At 37.6% G+C, this 21,269-nt stretch overlaps 1 protein-coding gene across 1 annotated transcript in view; it reads left to right on the forward strand.

The window, feature by feature from the left end:
• Nucleotides 1-21,269, forward strand: part of ANO2 (anoctamin 2) — a 195,485-nt gene that overhangs the window by 39,170 nt on the left and 135,046 nt on the right. The window contains exons 4-10 of the mRNA XM_059816887.1: nt 3,036-3,134; nt 8,406-8,557; nt 9,802-9,856; nt 10,743-10,791; nt 14,058-14,113; nt 14,348-14,389; nt 20,010-20,074. Of these exons, the coding sequence (XP_059672870.1) occupies nt 3,036-3,134; nt 8,406-8,557; nt 9,802-9,856; nt 10,743-10,791; nt 14,058-14,113; nt 14,348-14,389; nt 20,010-20,074 (518 nt within the window). The remainder of the gene's footprint in view (nt 1-3,035; nt 3,135-8,405; nt 8,558-9,801; nt 9,857-10,742; nt 10,792-14,057; nt 14,114-14,347; nt 14,390-20,009; nt 20,075-21,269) is intronic.

Genomic DNA, 21,269 nt, shown 5'->3' on the forward strand with positions numbered 1-21,269 from the left:
ATTAAATAACAGGTGAATGGTCAAACAAAAATAACATTAGCCAGCACAACACGTTAGCTTTAGTCACACATAAGGAGTACAATGAATAAGCAATGGTGATTGTGAGTATCCAGAATAGAAGACTAACAGCATTTCATTAGAGCAACTATTAAATTGTATTCATGAACGCAGGTACCTTGATCATTTCAGGTGATTAACCAAATGACACCATTTAGTGGATGCCTCCAGTAGACAGTTATAAATCCACTCTGGCAATGAGAAAAACAAGTTCTAACTGTTGCTAATGTTTGCAATACAATAAGCACTCTGGGAATAAGTTAGTTGAATGGATCTTCACCAGTCATCATAACGATAATGACAAAAAAGGCATGCAAACAGACAACTGGAACTACTGCAGTTGTAGGCTTGAAAAGTGGGGAAAGGAGCCTTACCTGAGGAGTAGCTAGTATAGGCTTTTGTTTTGGTGGCTCAGTAGAAAACTAAGTAGATGGTTTATCCCTTGAGATATGATATGAGATTGATGATTTAAAATTTATTTTAAATTTCTTTGATTAATTTTAATGTTAGGAAAATATAGGAAGATGTGGGAAACATGGTTCTATTACTTCCAAGCTAAATATTCAGCAGCCTATTGTTCTGCACTTTTTGTTTACCATAGGAATCACCTGGTTCTGTTTTCCCTACTTTATATACTTTGCATTAGTCTTTATTTAAACTGATCTCAATTTCCTATTGAGGGGTGATTTTTAAGGCTTTCAAAGATTTTTAAGGCTCTGATTTCTCAGCATCTGATACCACTTCGTGAACAGCACAGCTTTCCAACATATTTTTGTTCAAATATACAAAAGTCTATTCTTCATCTGCTCTTTGCTCTCAAATTATCTGACTGATTTTATTTGCAATCTGTGTAGTCATATGAGCCTGAGCTGGAAACAACCAATTAGACCAAACTGTCCCTCCTCTTGCCAATGTGGAATATAGTCCCCCAGACAGAGGACACACGCTTGATTTTAGCCAAAAGCTGAAAAGAAGCCTCCTGATCTTCACGCACTGAAATTTAAACTCTCATCTGTTATTAATATATTTTCAGCAAATGATTACCAGAACATCTGCTCATGCCCAGTAAATTTTTACTTCCTTCTCTTAAAGCTGACTTCCCCAGTGGACTGATGAAAGAGACATTCTGCAGCTCATTCTGCTCTTTCAAATAACGTCGGTCCACTGAAGAAATGTTAGCTGAAAGTGATTTGTAGTTCATGTTGCAGCTATAAGGGAAGTAAGAGCAAAATGATTGCAATAAGAATAGTAGGATTTCCACCCTTTTTTTCGAAAGCAGGGAGCATTATGAAACACGCTTGTTTGGTGTTTACATGAAGTTGTAAGCATTTATACAGTTTGAAAAGATTAAATACTGGTAGTAAAACAGTAATGGCAATGTGATGTGATACAACTTTATTTGGATATTGATAGAAATTGTATGCAAAACAAAAAAAATCACTGTGGCTGAGAGGAGAGGCTTTTCTGAGGTAAATGTGCTACAACAGTCTTTTAGATTTAAACATATGTTTAGACTGTGACTCATATTTCTGTTTAAAACTTTTCTTAACTCAAAGCTTTTGAGAAAGCGAACTTTCTTGGAGTCACTTTCCATCAGAAGATGCTAAGTTTCTGTGGATATGGCCTATGCTCCCAGCTTTGTAGAGTTATGCTGCTTGTTGATTGCAGTGACATTAAGCTTATATCCGTTAACATTCTTTCTCCAGACACACACAACTCTTTGTACATATATACATATAACATGTACATATGTACATATAACAGGCTGCTACTCACAGGTGGAGCACCTGAGTTTTGCATTTAAGCCCAACACATAACCCAGCTATGTTTCTCGTTACGTTTGAACACCCTGCTTCAGTTTTCTTTTCTCACTTCTAAATTTCAGGATATATAAGGGAGTGCAAAGAGAGGTTCATGCTCCCCGTAAGGGAGGGGACTGTCCTAATCCTTACACACATACGGGTGGGAAAATGCAAAGTGACAGTATGCCCTAGCACCAAAGCCCCAGCATGTACACAGCTACACAAAGATCATTAATCTTAACATTAATCCAGCCTTTAAAGTCTCCCCCTGTCCACTTCCATGTCCTTCCCAAAATATGTCCTTATATCCTCTTTCTAACCTCCCTCCCAACTTTTACTCCCTTCATTTCTGCAGTATGCATTCATCTGTATAATTTACAGATATAATTTATTTGTGTGCATTGAGGAAAATTCTGTATCAACATCACTTTCGTGCTTTTGCCAGGGGTGCTGCTTTCTGATCTCAGAGTGCCTTTGCGTGGCTCAGATGTCCTACCAGGACAGCACCCTCTCAACAGCCCAGATCGCAGCAACCTGGCTGCGCAGAGGTCCTCTTATGTGGTCTTCTGCCTCTGCACAGCACAACCAGTTATTTATATAAACATTAGGCTCATGTCTCTGTTCAGCAGTTAAATTTGAATGTTTAGTTTAGGGTTGCTAGCCCAACTGCAGACATTTAGGGCAGTAAATGTTGGGCCTGATCCCCTGTAAGGATCTACTAGTCTGATGAAGTGTCCAGGAAACAGTTGGGCAAAACTGAAATGGGAACCTGAAGCAAAGCCCACCCACAGCAGAAGAAATGTGCTTTTCTTTCTTGGTTCAGATGGGCACAAAAACCTACTAATGAGGTCAGTTGACTTACAAAATACCTGAGTACGGAAGCTGTAGCTTGGGGGTTTCTGGTTCACATGGTTCCAAAATCTGGAACTGTAGACTTCTGTCTTCTTGGTGCACACACAGCTACACTGTGGGAAGTAGATTAATGTATTTTAGAGCATTAGAAGATTCAGCTTTTAAAGAAAAGGTGACTTGTAAGCCCAGTTGTCACAGAAGTTGGTTATTCACTGTGATTGCCTACTGTTGCATGATTTAGTTGGAGTTGACATCTTGAAACCTTACTACTCTTTTCTGTTCAATAATATTGAAATGCATTGTTTTCACTATTTTATGTTTCAGAATAAGAGCCAGGGATTGAGTTTTGTCCGTATACATGCACCTTGGCAAGTACTTAGTCGAGAAGCGGAACTCCTTAAAATAAAAATGCCCACTAAAAAGGCAAGTATCTTCCATCTTCTATCAACCAGTTGTATGAGTGGAGAAGGGTGGATCACAATGGTAGTTAAATGTATAAAAGCCCCTAGAGTTACTTTATTTCAAAATCAGAGCAAATGAACTGCCAGGCTTATTCTTTCACATTACTAATTATTTTGAGATGATTTAGTATTCAGAGTCAGATTTAAGATGGGATTTTCAACGGGGATTTCAAATGCCACAGAGGCAGCTGGCTGACAGACTGTGTTCAGAAGAGTGATGACAGAGGTGAGTTTTGAGGAGGGCTTTGAAAGCTGAGGAGGCAGTAGCTATTTGGATTTTTGTCAAGGAACTTTCCTCAAAGGTGAGGTGCAGTATGGGAGATAGTATGATAGCTGCTCAGTGCCTTAAGATTTCTCTAAAGTCTGGGGATGCCAAGAGAGTCTGTTTTGGTGGTATCAATGACTTAGTGCATTCAGACTTGCCCATTGTCATTAAAACTTTGGCTCACTGTTTTCTTCACAGTCATAATAGCTGAGGATATCTAGACCTTTCAGCAGAGTTGCTGGCAAACATTGTAAATTCTGAGGAAGAGATCCCAAAATGTGTGGTCCTGCAGTGATTTAGTACGCTGGCTAACAACTCCACTGAAGTTAGTGGAACTGTCTTGTGCTTTCAGTTAGTGATACTCTCCAATTGCACTACTGAACACTTATTTCATTGCATAGTCACTAGAATTAAATGAGAGACCGATTTTATTTTCTTCTGCAGCGTTGTTGTTGCTGGTTTTGTTTTTTGGGTTTTTTTATATTGATCATTTCCACCCAGAAAAAGCTTCAGTGTTGTTCATATCTCATGATGTTACAATCTGTCACTGTCAAGGGCTTGGCCAAGCCAATCTTGTATAGTCTTACTGTATTGTGTTTGCATCCCAGGAAAAAAAAAAGTCCAGTTACTTGTAATCAGTCTTGGAAAATGAGTAGGTTTTGGACAGTACCTCTGCCCTTTCTGGCATATTGATGGATGTGTGGGCCCTTTCTAGAAATGGACCTACACATTCAACTCCTCTCTTTGATCCCTTCCCAGATACGTTCCTTTTGTGCATTTTTAGTGCCTGCTCATTTCTCCCTCCTTCTTCCCTCATGGGAATTTCCCCCCCTAGCTTTTTGCAGATACACCGAAGCAAATTTTACACTATTGGAACTGAGGGATGTTGCCATCGTATTGTTCTGAGTTAAGGTCTCCAGGAGCTGATAGTCTCCAGTGGCTACTCCAGTCACTCACAAACAGTTCCGTATCCTCTTCTCTCCTCCAAATGGGAGAAAAAATGCACAGTAAATCATAAAGCCCTAAAGAAACAGAATCATCTGGGGTAAAGACATCTAAAAATATTGACAAATTACTTCATTTAACCACTATATATTATACATTATTTATAGCACCCTTTTCTTTAAAGCAACAGATTTCAATGAACCAATCAGGTCTGTGCACACTTCATGCTGAATGAGATTGACGTATAACCAACATTTATTGAATAGTATGACAAGTATTTAAAGAGCAAATGGTCATGCAGTCATTGATTAGGCAGTTACGAAAACAGTGTTCAGGTTTGTACCTGTAACTCGTTTTGGTGTGTAGAAGATGACGAAATGAAATATGTCTACCAACAAGGAAACCAGAGCTCAATTTTCCTGCAAATCCCCCCTAGGCCCCTAGGGTAATAAGTTGTTTTGTATAACTTAAAAGTGATATGACATCTTTAAGGAGAAGATTGCTGACAACTCCTGTTGACAACATTATTTTTCTATTATCTCAACAACAGAAATGAAGCACTACCAGTGCACTACCAGAAAGCAAGTATGACAGAAAAACTATCTTCATGTCTTAAATTTTTTGTAATTAAAGACAGTTGGAAGAGGAATTTCCTGTGAAGAAAACAAAAATCCACTTTGAAAAACTGAAATCTTGTATTTTCAGGATTTGGCAATACAAACTGAAAAATTCAACAAGTAACCACTAAAAAGAAAATTCTGGTTTTGTTCAGAGAGACAAAAGGTTGTTTTCAAGGCATGTTAGGTATTTTCTGTGATGCTATTTGTAGTTATTCAAACATCCAATGAAACCATAACCAAAGCATTTTCAGTGGAAAGTATTTATCCAGTCTTAAATAATTTTTCAGGACAAATGACATGCTGGGAAAAGGTACTTTTTGAGCAATTTTAACTATGTATATATTTCTGAATATGACAATACAGTTATTTTTGATGAGTGAGAATGGGCCACACTCAAATATGAGTGTGAGAAACAAACAATACCAGTTGGAAGCGTTGGTCTGTTCCCAGAGCTGTGATGTCTCTGGTATTTAGCGAGACTTGGTGGAATGAGTCCCACAACTGGAGTGCTGGGATGGAGGGCTATAGGCTGCTTAGGAGGGATAGGCAGGGCAGGCAAGGTGGAGGAGTTGTACTGTCTCTAAGGGAGAAGTTTGACTGTACAGCCCTTGCAGTTAGGGATGATATGGTTGAGAGCCTCTGGGTGAGGATTAGAGGGATGGAAAACAACTCAGATGTCATTGTGGGTATCTACTATTGATTGCCCAGCCAGGTTGATAGCACTGATGAATTATTCTATAGGCAATTAGGAGGAATTTCTGGATCGGTAGCCCTTGTCCTTATGGGAGATTTCAGCTTCCCAGATATTAACTGTGAATACCATACTGCTGTGACAAGCAAGTCCGAGAAAGTCCTGAAGTGTGTTGAAGATAATATCTTCTCACAAGTATTCAGTGAGCGAACTAGGAAAGATGCCCTCCTGGACTTCCTATTTGTGAACAGAGAAGGACTCAGGGGAGATGTGATGGTAGGTGGCTGTCTTGGCCACAGTGATCACAAAATGGTTGAGTTTAAAATTTTCAGTGTAATGAGAAAAAAGGTCAGCAGAGTTGTTACTCTAGATTTCAAGAGAGCAAACTTTAAGCTACTCAGGGAGCTAGTTAGCAGTGCCCCCTGGTAATCTGCTTTTGAGGGCTTAGGAATCCATGAGTGCTGGTCAGTTTTTAAGAATCACCTTTTAAAAGCACAGGAGCAGGCAATTCCAGCGTGTCGTAAGTCAAGGAAGTGGTGCAGAAGACCAGTTGGTTGAACAGGGAACTCCTCATGGAGCTCAAGAAGAAAAAGAAATTGTACCATCTCTGGAAGCAGGGTCAGGCTTTGCAGGAAGATTACAGAGCTGTGGTTTTCCTGTTCAGGAAGAAAACACGAAAGGTCAAAGCTCAGCTGGAGTTGAAACTGGTCAGCCTTGTGTCAGACAACAAAAAACCTTTTAAAAGTATGTTAATAACAAGGGGAGGCCTAAGGAAAATATTGGACCAATACTTTCTGAAGATGGTCACCTGACAAACAGGGATGAAGAAAAAGTGGAGGCCTTCAATGCTTTTTTTTGCCTCATTCTTTAATATTAATGATAGACCTTGGGCTGCCTGGTCCTCTGAGTCGGAGGACCACAACTGCGGGAAGAGTGACTTTCTGTTTGTGGACACTGAATTTTTGAGGGACCAGCTGTATCAGCTGAATGTTCATAAGTCCATGGGGCCTGATGGGATTCATCCCAGAGTACTGAAGGAGTTAGCAGATGTTACAGCATCTACCAAAGGTTTTGGGAGTCTGGGGGGGTCCCTGCTGACTGGAAGCTAGCCAGCATTATTGCAATTTACAAAAAGGGTGAGAGCGAAGATCCAGGAAACCACAGACCTGTTAGTCTAACCTCAGTTCCTGCAAAAATTATGGAGAAGATCATACCGAGTGCTACCTGAAAGCATGTAAAGGGCAATGCAATCATTAGGCACAGCCAACATGGTTTCACGAGGGGAAAGTCCTCTCTAACTAGTTTTATATCCTTCTACGATAAGGTAACCTGCCTAGTGAGTGATGGGAAGGTGGTGGATGTAAGTTTTCCTGGATTTTAATAAAACTAATGACAGTGTCCCTCAAAGTATCCTTCTGGACAAGTTGTCCAACTGTGAGATGAGCAGGTACATGGTGTGCTGGGTGAAGAACTGGTTGAACGGCAGGGCTCAAAGAGTTGTAGTGAAGGAGCCTACATCTGGCTGGCGACCAGTCACCAATGGTCTTCCTCAGGGCTCAATTCTATGGCCAGTTCTGTTCAAAATATTTATCAATGATCTGGATGCATGGGTTGAATTCACAATTAGCAAGTTTGCTGATGATACTAGACTGGGAGGTGCTGTTGACTCTCTTACAGGACAAGAGGCCTTGCAGAGGTATTTAGATAGGTTGGAGCACTGGGCAATAATAGCATGAAATTCAACAAGAACAAATGTTAGGATGGAGTAACGCTGGTCACAAGTATAAATTGGGAGAGGGGTGGCTGGAGAGCAGCCCTGCAGAAAGGGATCTGGGGGTGCTGGTCAACCGCAGGCACAATAGGAGTCAGCAGTGTGCCCTGGCAGGCCGGAGGGCAAACCGTGTCCTGGGGTGCATCAAACACAGCATGACCAGCCGGTCAAAAGAGGGGATTATCCCACTGTATTTAGCATTGGTGCAACCTCAGCTTGAGTAGTGTGTGCGGTTCTGGGCTCCACAATTTAAGAATGATGTGAAGGTCCTTGAATGCATCTAAAAGAGGGTAACAAAGCTGGTGAAAGAGCCGGAAGGAATGTCCTGTGAGGAGGACATAAACTCATGTTTGGTAAGGTTGCCTGTGTTTCAGGAAAGAATACCTTCATATCTCTAGGAAGCTCCCTCGCACTTCACATCAGTCTGAATCAGCAAAAGCTACGTCCTTGCACTCAAAACTGCCACATAGCCATGAGCCTGGCATCCTCGCTTCTAATGGCATGTGTACATGTGCTGTCAGACCATACTAGCAGTTATTACCCGGGAATAATTTATTCTGCCGGGGCAGTATAATTGGCAGCAGGTAAAGGTCCTCCCTGCTTTGTCTGCTCCCTCTACTCCCAGTTACAAAGTCAAAATAATTACTCCGCCTTTCTGTCATCTGCCAGTAGCTCCTAGTTTAGTTAGTAAGGTTGTTTCTTGTATTAACAATTCTGCACTGAGTTTTCTTCTGAAAGTAGCTTGTGAAGGACAAGAACTTTTTGGAACTGAAACCCTTATGGATTCAAGTGCTTGCTGTTATATGGGAATATATCTTCAGAGAAGGTGCTTATTTTAATTACAGATTTAAACATGTGTGTATAGCAAATTCTGTCTTTTTTTTCCATTTTAGTGGATTTTTGGAGGTGAGATGTTAATCTACGATATTTTATTTACTCAGATGTATGAAATAACAGAAGAAGGGGGAATACTCAAAACGTTAAATGAAATATGGCACAAATTGACTGAACCTCTGCAACCCCAGGTGCCACAACAAGAAAATACCAACATGAAAAACCTGTCTTACCCATTTTCTAGAGAGAAAATATACTTGTGAGTACTTTAAATTATGATGAGCAATGAAGAAAGCGATAACTTATCATTTTAGTGTTGTCATTTTTTCTACCAGTATAACATTCAAAATTCAGAAAGTCACTGAGTACTTCTGGAAACCCTGAGGAAATAAGTTGTCAGATTATTCCTCGATAATATTTTCAAGTGATAAAAGCATATGTCTGCATAAAACTAAATTTATTGAAGGCCAAATAAATAGATCTAAAGTAAATGAACATGCATTGGCACTGAGTTCAGTTGCAGTGGATTAACAGAAATCTAAGTTGCAGAGACTTTCTGCCAGTGTTCTGCTTCCTTCTGATGGATAAGGCACTGGAAGCAGTGCAACAAATAAAATATCTATGTTTTTACCTTGAACTGTAAAATCCTAGCACCAAATTCCTGATCATTTGGTTAAGGATATTACTGCCTGTTTTAAAAAAGAAAGAGCTAGTAGAAATCCAAGAATATTATTCCTCTTGATAGATTTATTATAGTAATTAAAACTTGGCTAATAATATGCAGATGAGGAATTCTTGACACCTGCCCTTTCACTCAGCATAATACTTCTGGGCCCAGTTTGACATTAAACACTCCTTTTTTCCTCATGGGTGTCTCCTTGTATTTATGTCTGGTAAATAAAATTTGGTAATAAATATAATGACCCACCATACCATTTATTGTCCTCTCTGACAATTTTAATTAATACTGAATACAAGTAAAATTGAGAGGAATAAACTGGGAAGGCTAATTTCACATATGATGATTTTAAGGTTTAAAGGAATGCATAATTCTAGTGGAATGGTTATTTGAAAGCAAGTGAAATGTTGGCTGGTTAGTCGCCTGGAAAAGAGTAATGAACATCTGCATTAGGCTAGTTGAAACCTAATAACCTCAGAATGTTCTAGTGTTGAGGGTGTGTTATAAGGAAAAGATTAAAAGGTCATCTTGTATAAACAATAGACAAGCTCTCCTTACCTGAAAGGCATTTTATGTTAGTTAATATTTTTGCATTTTTATGCCCACCATCATTGCAATCCAGGTAGAACTCTGAATAACTAGATCTTAAATAGAACAGTCTGTTATGCTGTACTATTTCATCCGTATTTCCTTTAAACATCTGTTTTTCTTACTTGCTGTGGTTTCTAAATGAATTCTAAATCAGAGTCTTATATGTTATCTTACTAATTACTACCACGTCTGAAAACATAACTGACTTTTTTTTTTTTCTCTAAACGTTTTAGGTATAACATTAAAGACAAAGACACCTTTTTTGACAATGCTACCCGCAGCCGAATAGTGAGTAAACAAAAGTAACATATCGTTGACTTTTTGTGCTGAATGGGATTTGCTTTAATAGTGAGTGTTGGTGACTACTTTGCTAATTTCATCAGTTTATGCATTTCTTTGTTCCTGCAACACACTAAGCAGTCATAAGGATGTAAGAAATACCCTTCTAGAACTGCCCAGTGGTCCAGGAGTAGGGGATACTATGTTGGGCAACACTGCAACTGACTCCTCTCCATTGTTCAAAGTTGTTATTAAGCCCTACTTCCTAATATTTAACTAGATTTTATTCCATAAAAGGACCTCCTCTACAATCATGTAGTAACTTCCTAGCTCCAGCAGTCTTTGGTGAGAAACCTCATATACTGTTCCTGAGATCCTGCTAGGTCTCCAGCAGGTTGGTGAGGCAAGATTTCTCTTTACATATGCAATGCCAACTCTTCCCTTATATGTTATGTTTGTCCATACATGCTTGGGTTTCATAGATATAGCATACATACTGATCACTTTATGGGCATCTTGATGTTATAGTTCAAATGTGAAAGCTAAATGTTTTTTACACAGTCAGATTTTGTTGTGATTTTCTGTAGTGTAAAATTGTCATTCTACCTGAAGTCCTTATACTTCATGTAGTTTTATAAGGATGTGACACAGCAGGACTTAGCGTACGAATGTTAGGGCAGATAATCCACTAGTAAGACTTGCCATAGAATTATTAAATGTAAACTAGTGGCCTCAAGTCATGCATTTATATAAGAATGAAACATATGATTTAAATGTATGTGCAAATGAACTCTACAGGAGCCTCTTACTTTAAAGTTTTGTTCTCTTGTTAGCTCCATGATGAAAATAATGCTAGAAGAAGATTTGTGTCTTATATCACTGTTCTTTTCCACAGGTACGTGAAATTTTGAAGCGCACATCTACGAAGGCCAGAAACAGCATGGGTAAGAAGGAGGGAAGATAATGATATATGTTGTTTTAAAAAGAACTGTTTAGGTATCTCACAGAAAATTTATTTTTCTAGCAGAACACAAAAGTATGTTGGCACATTTCTACAAAAAATAGAGACTGCTTTTTCTGAGGAATAAAATCAGACTTTCTGGTCCATGGTTTGGATAGGACATGGTAATGGGAGCCTGCTTTTCATTTCTACAGGTGCAGGATCTGGCACATAACTTGGATTTCATGAATTGTTATAAAATTGGATTTGATTATTATATGATCTGCTTTTGAAAATTCAGATGTCAGCTACAATATTTTGTGTTATTTCTTCCAGGAGCAGATTTTTTCTTGCCATTTCAATAGAATAATACATCTTTCAAGGTTATTTTTATCACTGCAGCTTTAAAAGATTTGTCCATGAACTGCATAGTGAAATATATGGCTTAACTATGACTTGTTTTGAAGATATTGTGTGATGCTTTTGGGGTAACCCTGAAATATCTCGACTTTTGTTTTCTTGAGGTTCAGAACATGTAAAAGTGTACTTATTTTCTTTTCTTTACTCTTCTTTCATCCGTTGTGATGTCATGACTCATATCTCCCTGCTGGCAAAGAATTGATAATACTTGTCTGGCATGTTTTCTGAAAGTCCTTCTGTAAGCTTGACCACTTATGTGCAGCTCACAGTGTCCTAGGGTAACGTGCTTGCAAAGAATAAATGTGCTGTAGCAACAGCTTCCTTCACAGTCTTGGTGTAACTTTGTGTGGTGAAGCTGCAGTAAGAGATTTCTTTGGTAGAGCAGCTGGAGTGGAAAATAGATAAATTTAGGTTTCCCTGACATAGAGATATATATTTTTTTTTTTAAATGGTATGAAAAAACCCCCAAACAAAAATACTTTTTCAACAAAAAATACTTGGCTTTGCCCAGAACAAACATTTGAATTTATGATTATTACACTGTTTCCTTTAAAAAAATGAAAAGGTGGCTGAGAAAATGTCAGGCATTCTTAATTTCTACAACATTGTTTAGCTGGTGTCTGTTTTGTTCACTGTTTGCTCTGTGCTCTTCTATGTTTTGATCTGCTCAAAGGCTCTGGTGGGGCATTAGTGAGGATTGCTACCTTATTTTCCCGGATTGCTCCAGCTGGCATCCAGGGAAACCTCCTGGTGATTGGGGATACCATGCTTTCCCCGGGAGCTGTGGAGCCTGTGCAATTAGATGTCTCTAGAGTGCAGGATTTTAGAGACAAGGCAGTATAAGGTACATAAAACAAGAAGCCTGAAGTCCGGCAGGGACACTAAGCCTGTTGACATAAAAGCCAGCCCCCAGAGCTGACGCTTTCCCAAGGCATCCAGAGAGACTGTGTAGAACCCGTTGAAACTCTTAAGACTTTGTAAGTTGTTGAAAGAAAGCTTGAAAGAAGAAATCCGTCCTACAAGAACACAATAGGAAGGGAAAGAACACTTTACCAATGTGGGGTTTTTTTGCCTCTTACTTAAAGTTTTCTCTGTTTTCTCTATTTTAACATTCTGGTTTATAGTGTAATAAAAGCCATCATTAGAGATGAAAGCACTAGGAGTGATTCTTCAGGCTTTTATTTTTTTACTCCAAGGTGAAGATACAGGCTGATCCATTTCAAGCTCAGGTCAGCTCAAGACCCCATTTGACATGAAGCAAATATTTTAACCCTCCTGTCCTTCCCATCTTTCTGACCCATAGCCAAAGCATGAATATGCATCACGTTTGACCTAAATTCAATAATTGTTTTGGTCTTCTGAGATCCTCCCCCGAAAGTCCTATGCTTCATATGTCGCCAAGGTTTTCCCTTCTCACTGGTCTTAAGACTTAAGACCACTCATCATGAGTGGTTTAAAAGATTTATTTAATCACCCATGCTTTATTCTGTTTTTTTTTTAAGATTCCATTGTCTGTTTTGCACAAGAGGTAGGACAGTGATGTTGGGAAGTACTTATAGAGTCTTTGGTTTTCATAAACATATGCTTCATAATAAAATAGGAGGAAAATAACACTTCAAACACATTTGCTTCTTGATTTTTACATCTGTGTAAGGCTGAATCTGATTCTACTTCTATGACATTATACAAGGCAGGCATATTTTCTTCTAGCATAACTTTGAACCATTGTAAACTTCCCAAACATGGAGTGCGTTCAGTAGAGGACTTTGCATGATCTGAACATGAAGATTTCCTGATTATATTAATGCATGTAGTAGTAAGGGTATTTTTCTTTGTACCAAGGAAGAAATTTATTGGTAATGACTATCGAGCATCTCTGACCAGAGGGTTTTTCCCAAACATTTCAGAATGGTAGTTGTGTAATTTGACTATGGAATTTTTTTCATCCCTAAAGATAAGCTGGTTACTTTTTACTGGACATTGAAAGAAAAAAGGTCTGGAATAAACTACTAATCTTAACTTTAATTGTCATCTTATTGAACAATTGTTTTCACCTGAGGAGACTGAAGACAGAATGGCTATAAGAGTCATAGGTCTTGCGAGCCAGTAGTGGTCTTGTGTATATCTATAGGTGCTGTAGTCATTAGCTGGAGATTCAGTTGCTAAAGCCCTTGTAGTATGTGGTCACTGTGATAGTGCCATGTCCCTGTGTCTTCCTGTTTGCAATCTTTAGGACTCAGTAGTTTTTGTCCTGGTGCGTCCAGCTTTCCAGCATAACCGTGGATTTGGTGAGCACAAACTGATTTAACTTCTGCAAACAAAGAAGCGTTGTTTCAAACACAGAAGGATGGCTTTATGTATGCATATGAGGAAGGGTAGAAAACCCAGCACTTGGTTCAGTGAAAATGAGACCTGATCAGGTCAATAGAGAGTAAGGGTTTCTTCAATCACAAAATTCTGTGAAAGTGGGGTTTTTTTTATTGTTTGGTTGCATCAGTGGGGGTCCACGGTTCTGACCATTGTCAAGCTTCAGGAAGGACTTCCCAGATGCTTTCCTCCTCAGTCACATGCCTCTTTGCTCTCAGGATGAGAAAGTGGTCAAAACAGTCTCTGTACCATACTAGTTCACTCAAGAACAAGCACTATATGGAAATGAACCTTTCTGTGAAAACGTATGTTCCATAGCCAGCTACTTCTAAGTTGGTATATACTCATCTTGACATGGTTTTGAATATTTTCAGTAATACAGCTCAGTCCCCTTTGTAATGTCATGAAATGAAATCTGTAATAATCTTTTCTGTTTAACTGTGCATAGCTGTTGACCATCCGATTTTTTTTTTTTTCTTTTAGGTATTGGCACATTAATAGCAAACAATGTTTATGATGCAGCATACCCACTTCATGATGTACGTATATACTATTAAAAATCTAGTTCCCCGATGGTATCACTTAGTAGTGCATATGTTTATTGCCTGTGACAATGAAAATATATTCTAAATGTGTGATTCTAGTATGTAAACTCTTACATAAGTACATTTCAAATGGTGACCTAAAAGTAAAATCAACAATGTAGGAACAAGTGACCAATCTTTTATTGAATTATAACTGTTTTTTCATCAGTTATTATTTTCTTTCTCTAGGGTGAATATGAAGGCCAAAATGATAATATGAATGAAAGAAAGGTAAAACGCATTGCAAAATTAATTTCATATTAGATTTCATGTGATAAATGTGAATTAGTGTCCTAAATGCTATAGTAAACCATTAGCCAGTGTTCAATGAACTAAATGTTTTTACAAATGTATATATTTTTTGCATTATTTATTTTCCTCTATTTTTGCATATAAAAAAATTTTCACTTCTTATAAAGCCTTCTTATGAAGTATTTCAGTGAATTTAATTTGATATTTACATCTTGAAATGCTTCAATTTTCCCTCCCCATGCATAGATAAGATTTTTCAACCTGTCATGAAGCAAAAGTTGTTAAATAATTTTTATGGTTATTTTCTTTCCATAAGCAGATGGTACTACAGAACAATCATTACTATAATAAAACATAGTTGTATTTTTCATTTGATTGTGTATTCAATTAAATTACATGCAGTTTCTAAAAATCTGCTTCCAATTATTTTGTAAATAAAAAGTTTCTAGCTATCAAATGACTTTTGAAAATATGGCACCCACCAACTGTCTGCGCAAGATAAATGGGTGCATAATCAAAGCCTGTGTGAATTCAGACTGGTTTTAATACATATGCTTGCTATTAGAAATGAGCAAAAACATTTAATTGCTATAATCCATTAAGCTCCATTCCATATTGTTCTCTAATGTTTGCTCTTTTTTTTTCCTTAATATACAAACAATAGGACAGGAAATGAAGAGGGAAAATTGTGGGGAGAGAAAGGGGGGGAGAGAAGAATGAAGAAAACGAGAATGTTTTGATGCCTAAAACATTTAGTATACTTGAAATTAAATTGCATGTATTCTTGGTGACTTGTAAATAATTTCATAAATGTTTTTAACTCTGTGGTATTACATGTTGATATATGCCTTCTGTTGCTTGAAGAAGAGGTAAGAAAATGCCATTAATTTGGCAAAACGCACTGTAGTTCTCAAGAGAGTAACTGCCACAAACAGTGATCATTTGCACATTTAAAATGAAGACTGAGTTCATAGGTCACACAAATAAATTTAATTTCTCCACTGTTGGGCTAGTAAAAATTTGAAAACATAATCTTCTTTGTAGTTTTTGGTACATAGTGTTAACATTCAGCCGCTAGATATCTTCGTGTGCTGTATGCAATTTAATTTAGCATGCGAACCTTGGTAAGCAAATGAGACAAAGCTGGAAAACAAACTAGAAAGAAGCTTGTATATTTGATATTTTGAACTCTTCATTCATGAAGAAATTGTTTACTCTGCACTTGCAGAATTTTCTGTGAGTAAGTGATAATAGTGATACAGTAACTGACTCTGAAAGTCAGCTACATAGTTTACTGATTTATAAGGTTAGCAAAATTTTTTGAGAAGAAAGGTAAATGAGCATTAGTTCATTAGTTCTTCATGGGGGACGATTGGGTACTGTGGAAAAGGGGGGAAGAGGGTTTAAAAGGACTGGTGTCTGGAAAAATATTCACCCTACTAGCTGTATTTTGTGCTGCCTTCTTTTTATTCTGCCTATTAGGCTCAGTTATGAAGTGTTAAATATTAAAAACATAAAAGGTTCTTTCCAGAAATACTTCATTGATTATTCACATATGTCTCTGCTGCCTAGCCATTGAATCTGCTGTAGTATTTCTATACATAACATCATCTGTTTTCTATCTGAATCTAATAGTCTCAGTGTTTAATTTCCTGAAACGCCCCGATCAGGTTTAAAGGCAAGGGGGGCATTTTTCAGTTTTATTTTTCTCTGCCCCCTTTTATTTTGTCCGTTTTAACTTATCGGTATCTTCCATTTCAATTGTCTGCTGTATAAGCCCAAAGAATGATGAACTGAGCCTGTCTGGGGTACTTATGCCAATAAGGCAGCACAAGTAATTAAGGTTTATGTACCAGTTCATAATATAAGAGGTTAATCCTTATTAACCCTCTTCAGGATTTCCTTGGAGAAAATGCACTGTGAAACAATACTTTTGTCACATCCTATGAGAATTAGAAATCTGCAGTCCATGAAACCCACTCTTTTCCTAAGACTGTTGATTGGAGTAAAGGAATTTCCCTGTTTTTCTCTGGGTTTTTTCTGCTCTAGAAAAAATCCCTTTAAGAAAGCTATTGCACAGCAGCATGGTAATAACTCACCATGAGTATAAACACTGACTTGGTCTTTTTTAAGCTTCTAGCCCACTGGCATCTTGTAACCCTTCATCGTTAGCAATGTGTTTGACATTGAGAAATACATAAGGGCTTTGTTCCCAATCTGGGAAATACACTGTTGTCATATACTACAACAACATCCCTAGAATATTAGAAGCAGATTGGAAGGTATTATTATAAACTTACAGAAAGCACTGCTTTTAAGTGAGGCTGATAAAATACAGTAAGTTATATTACAAAACTCTTCCTAGAATTCCTTTCAATTTAATAAATATCATGAAAGGAAGCACATTCCAGCTTCCAGATTAAGCTTAATCTTATAAAATTGCAGTCTTGAGACTGAGCTTTAGTGTGGGCAACACACATGAATGGAAAATATTCATGCCATAAACTCACCTTCAGTTCTTTGGAATCTGAATAACCAGTGTGATTCTGGAATCTGACATAATGCAACCTGTTCCTGAGCTGATTGCCATTTTAGAAAGACCTTTCTTTTTGCTCTTCAAATTCCATTCTGTAGCTACGTTCAAAACAGCTTTTAAGTAGTTCTAATAGTTTAATAGCTTTAACTTTCTTGTTTTGTATATTTCAGTGAACGCATTTATTAGTATGATTATTTACAGAAAGAAATAAAATTGTAGGTAATGCTGAGGGGTAATGGCAAGGGGTGATTTTGAATAGGTAACCACAAGTATTCATATGAAAATATCAGTATGGCAGCCAGAGCAATCCTCTTCAACTCCTCTTGAAGCCAAAGAAAATCAAACCTAGTCTCATCATTTCTTTCCACAAGCACAAAGCATTTTGCAAGACTGTGCTCTGTAAGAGCAATATTCTAAAAGCCAAGACCCCACACTCCTTGAATCTCATTGCCAAATTCCCAGTTGCTTCAGCAGCGTCAGGTTCACTCCCTGATCTCTGGACAGAAAATACTTTATGCCGTATCTTTAATGCGTATGCAATGGCGTAGCTGTGATCACTTAAATGGTTGCAAGCCAGTTTCCATATTCTGAACAATAATACTTTGTTGGGCGCATGTTTGCAGGGTCCAGGTCTTAATTGCTCACTTGATATTTATTTAGTTCCTTCACGTAGCATCTGCAGGAGGAGAGGCATTATAAACCGTAGAAAAATGTGATTGGAAAACCTCAAAATAAGTCAAGATAACTCTGTAGTTACAGTATCTGAAACATCACCACACTTATTTTAATTGTGCTGTTAACTTCCTAAGGTGGTGCAGCATGCTGCTAGCTGTCGAAATGGACCATCTGACAGATGCAACTACTGATAATTGCAAAAACTATACGTACTTGTTACTAACATCCTCTCCAGCTCTTGCATACTTATTTAACTCCACTGTGCAATAATCTATTATTTACTGGAAATTAAGCACCATGCTTAATGAGCATCTATTTTGCAGATAGAACTAAACAGTTTGCAATCTAGTCTGCAACTAAGCTGATGAGTTCCCCATATTACACATTTGGAAAAAATCTCTATCTTCCTGTTTTAAAATTAGTGATTTTGACTATGTTTGGAGTTCCTTTTTTTCCTCTTAAAGAAAAAAAATAGTAAACAGATATTCAATTTAACTTCTCTGCAGAATAACCTCCGTAGGTACCTGGTTGTGTATGTGTGTTTCTTGGTTTGGGTCTTCCTCCCCAGCAGCTTTAAAACTTATTGCCCAATCCCAGCCAAAGTTTTTGGAAGAACAGAAGTCTCCAAGGTATAACTCAGCAATTACAGGTGAGGGACTGTCAGTTAGTGTTCACAGCAAGGGATGACCTGAAGTATGAGGTCATCTCTTGGAGCAAGCAGATATTCCACACAGAAGCTTGTTCTCCCAAGACAGTTTCAACACCGCTCCAGTTTTATTAGGAATGACGTGGTGCCTTATTTTAAAGGAGCTGACTGCACCTCTCGTATGCTACGCTTTTCTGGACCCCCTCCACTTCTTTTTTGAAAATAGGGATAAAAGGCTTGACACCTGTCTTTTTGGATGATAAGGATTTCTAATATATATAAATATCTATATCTATATAATCTAATCTGTATATCTAATATCTATATATATCTATATAATCTAACATAAATATCTCTCTATAAGTAGTGATGTGGTTAATTTAGTTTCATTTATCATCATATTCTGGTTATTTTTTTTTTAATGCACTCTGTACTTCAAGACATAGTTTTCAATGAGCATGTTTTCTTAGACTGTCTACAGTCTTGTCACAGCATAAAATACAAACAAGGAATACAAACAATTCAGGTGGTTCCACAGAAAATTTTACTCTTTTGCATGGGACTGCTCTGATTTTTATTTTCCTCTGAAGATAAAATGTGGTGAACAGTCATCTAACTTTGGTAGATCCTGTTGATGTTTGGTCTTCATATAGTTCTGCAAAGCTTCATTTTTGAATGTCCTTTCTGGATTATTACTAAATGCATACACAGTTATAAAATGTCCTGCTATCAAATTAACTCTTTTACCAAATTGTTAATTGCATGGTAATGTTTATCCAGTAGCTGGCTTTTGTTTCAGAACAGCGTGATGTCTTTCACACTATAATTGCCAGTTTCCTTTGCAGCCTCTTCTAAAAGACTGTCAAAGGTTTCTTTTTTCTTTTGGCAAGTTCAACAAAGTTGTGTCACATAGATCACAGCAATGAAAGAGGGAAGGAGGAAGACGACCCCGAGTCCCTTGCCTAGTGCAGTTGAGTGTATTGTGGTTAACGTACCACAGGTCCTGAAATGTTTCCTTTTATCCCTGACTCTGTTCCCACTGGATTCCTCCCATCATAAGAAGTTTCTGTAGGATCTGCACCTTCCTTTGTGCTGTCTGGATTTGCATTTCCAACAGTAAACATGTGAACTTGTGTGTCCGTGTGCACCATGGGGAGAGAAGGGGCTTTTATACAGGCTCTACTGGGTATAGTAGCCTCAGGAGCTGAGCAGGAGAGCAGGCTGGTTTTGCCGCACTTGTTACCTCTTGAGATGTTTTTACATACCAGTTTACCAGTTTTGAACTCTTACCTCAGTTCACTTCGCCTTGGACCTGGAAAGACTGGCCAGTATTTATCTATGGTGTGATTCCAGACATTAAATAAATTACATCTAGAAGAATTTCACTCTGTAAGTGGGATTATTTCTAGCATTTTTCCAAAGATTTCCACAAGACTACAGCATCTTTTATTTTGCCGTTTGAGCCTTTCTAGTTAACATCACTATTTAATAAATGTGGTGAGAAGGGGGTAGGTATGTGGAGAAAGATGTGTGTACACCATCCTCGCATTGCTGGCTTGGTTGGAGCCTTCCATAACTGTCTGAAAAATATACTTGGAAGTTTGTATTGAAGTATGGGAAACTGCTTTTTTGGGTACATATATTTTTAACTCTTAGAAGAGGTTTGTAAAAACAGATGGGAGCACTTGTTTCATGTTAAGTTTCTGTTTTTTGTTTTTGTTTTTTTTTTTTTTTTTATTTAGTTGCTGTATCGAGAATGGGCAAGATACGGAGTATTTTACAAGTTTCAGCCTATTGACCTCATAAGGTAATACGGACTTGTATAACACACTAAGGGACCTGGTTCTTAGCTGATGCAGATTAATTAAGTTCCTTCCAGTCACTTCAGCAAATGAAATCTTGGATTGATCAGAGCATTAAAAATAATGCTCTCACTGCTTTTCTGTAGGTCTGATGATAGTTTGCTGTAACAAAAGTATACTAAACAATAATGTACCTTTGTTTTTGTATAGTGCTTATTCCTAGAAGAATGTCATACTTCAGATTTTTTTTTTTTAAAAAAAGCATTAATTCTTTCAAAAAAGAGGAATTTCCATTTACATTGATGAATTTTTATTGGAGAGTATGGTCACAAAGTCTGGTGAATAATGAGAAGCTGGTGTTCACATCATGAATCAGTGTGAAAGTATATGACAGTTTTGCAATTGATTTGATTTTTTTACTCCTGGTTTTACGAGTTTTATTCATCTGAACACATCCATATGTGTTCCCAGTGTTTTTTCTATATTTTGAATTTTGCCGTTACAAACATAGAAGAAGTTGGGTTTAAAATAAGACAGAAGAAAACAACCATGCTTTTTAAGGAATTTCCACAGTATCTCTACAAGAAAGCCCAACCAAACCAAACCAAACCTATTCTGTTGTATGCTATAAATACTGAGTAAAGAAAAGGAAATGCTTGTGAAAACACCTGACTTGAAATATTCTTACTATCTGTCTAGGAATAAATGAACTGCAATATTAATAAACAAATAACAGACACCGCCCCTCCCCAATCTGTCATTTGTATACATAAGAAAGATGACATTCATCAGGGTTTATCTTTTGAATAATCAAACTCCAACTAGGCTTTATTATATGATCTGCCCCTACGTCGTTACCTGCAAAAGCTGGTGTTAGTAATATGGATAATCAATAATCTTTGTAAAATGTGTTTATTGTATTTCGAGTTAAAGTTGAAATACTGCATATAGTTTTTCAAAGACTTAACCACTAACTTGTAACGTGGGCAGAATTGCTCTTTATTGGGAGCAAGATGTTTCAAACTGGCAAATGGTATTGAGACCATCAAAGCTTACTGAGGTTCTGCAAGGCTTTGAAATTGCCTCTTTTTTGCCTTACGTTTTCGTGCGGGATTTATGTACTTTTGAATACCAGTTATTCCAGGCCAGGATGCTGTATGGAGTAGGTAAATCAGAATAAGATTACAACATGTATGTTGT

The sequence above is a fragment of the Gavia stellata genome, chromosome 4 (assembly GCF_030936135.1).
Source record: "Gavia stellata isolate bGavSte3 chromosome 4, bGavSte3.hap2, whole genome shotgun sequence".
NCBI classification, from domain to species: domain Eukaryota; kingdom Metazoa; phylum Chordata; class Aves; order Gaviiformes; family Gaviidae; genus Gavia; species Gavia stellata.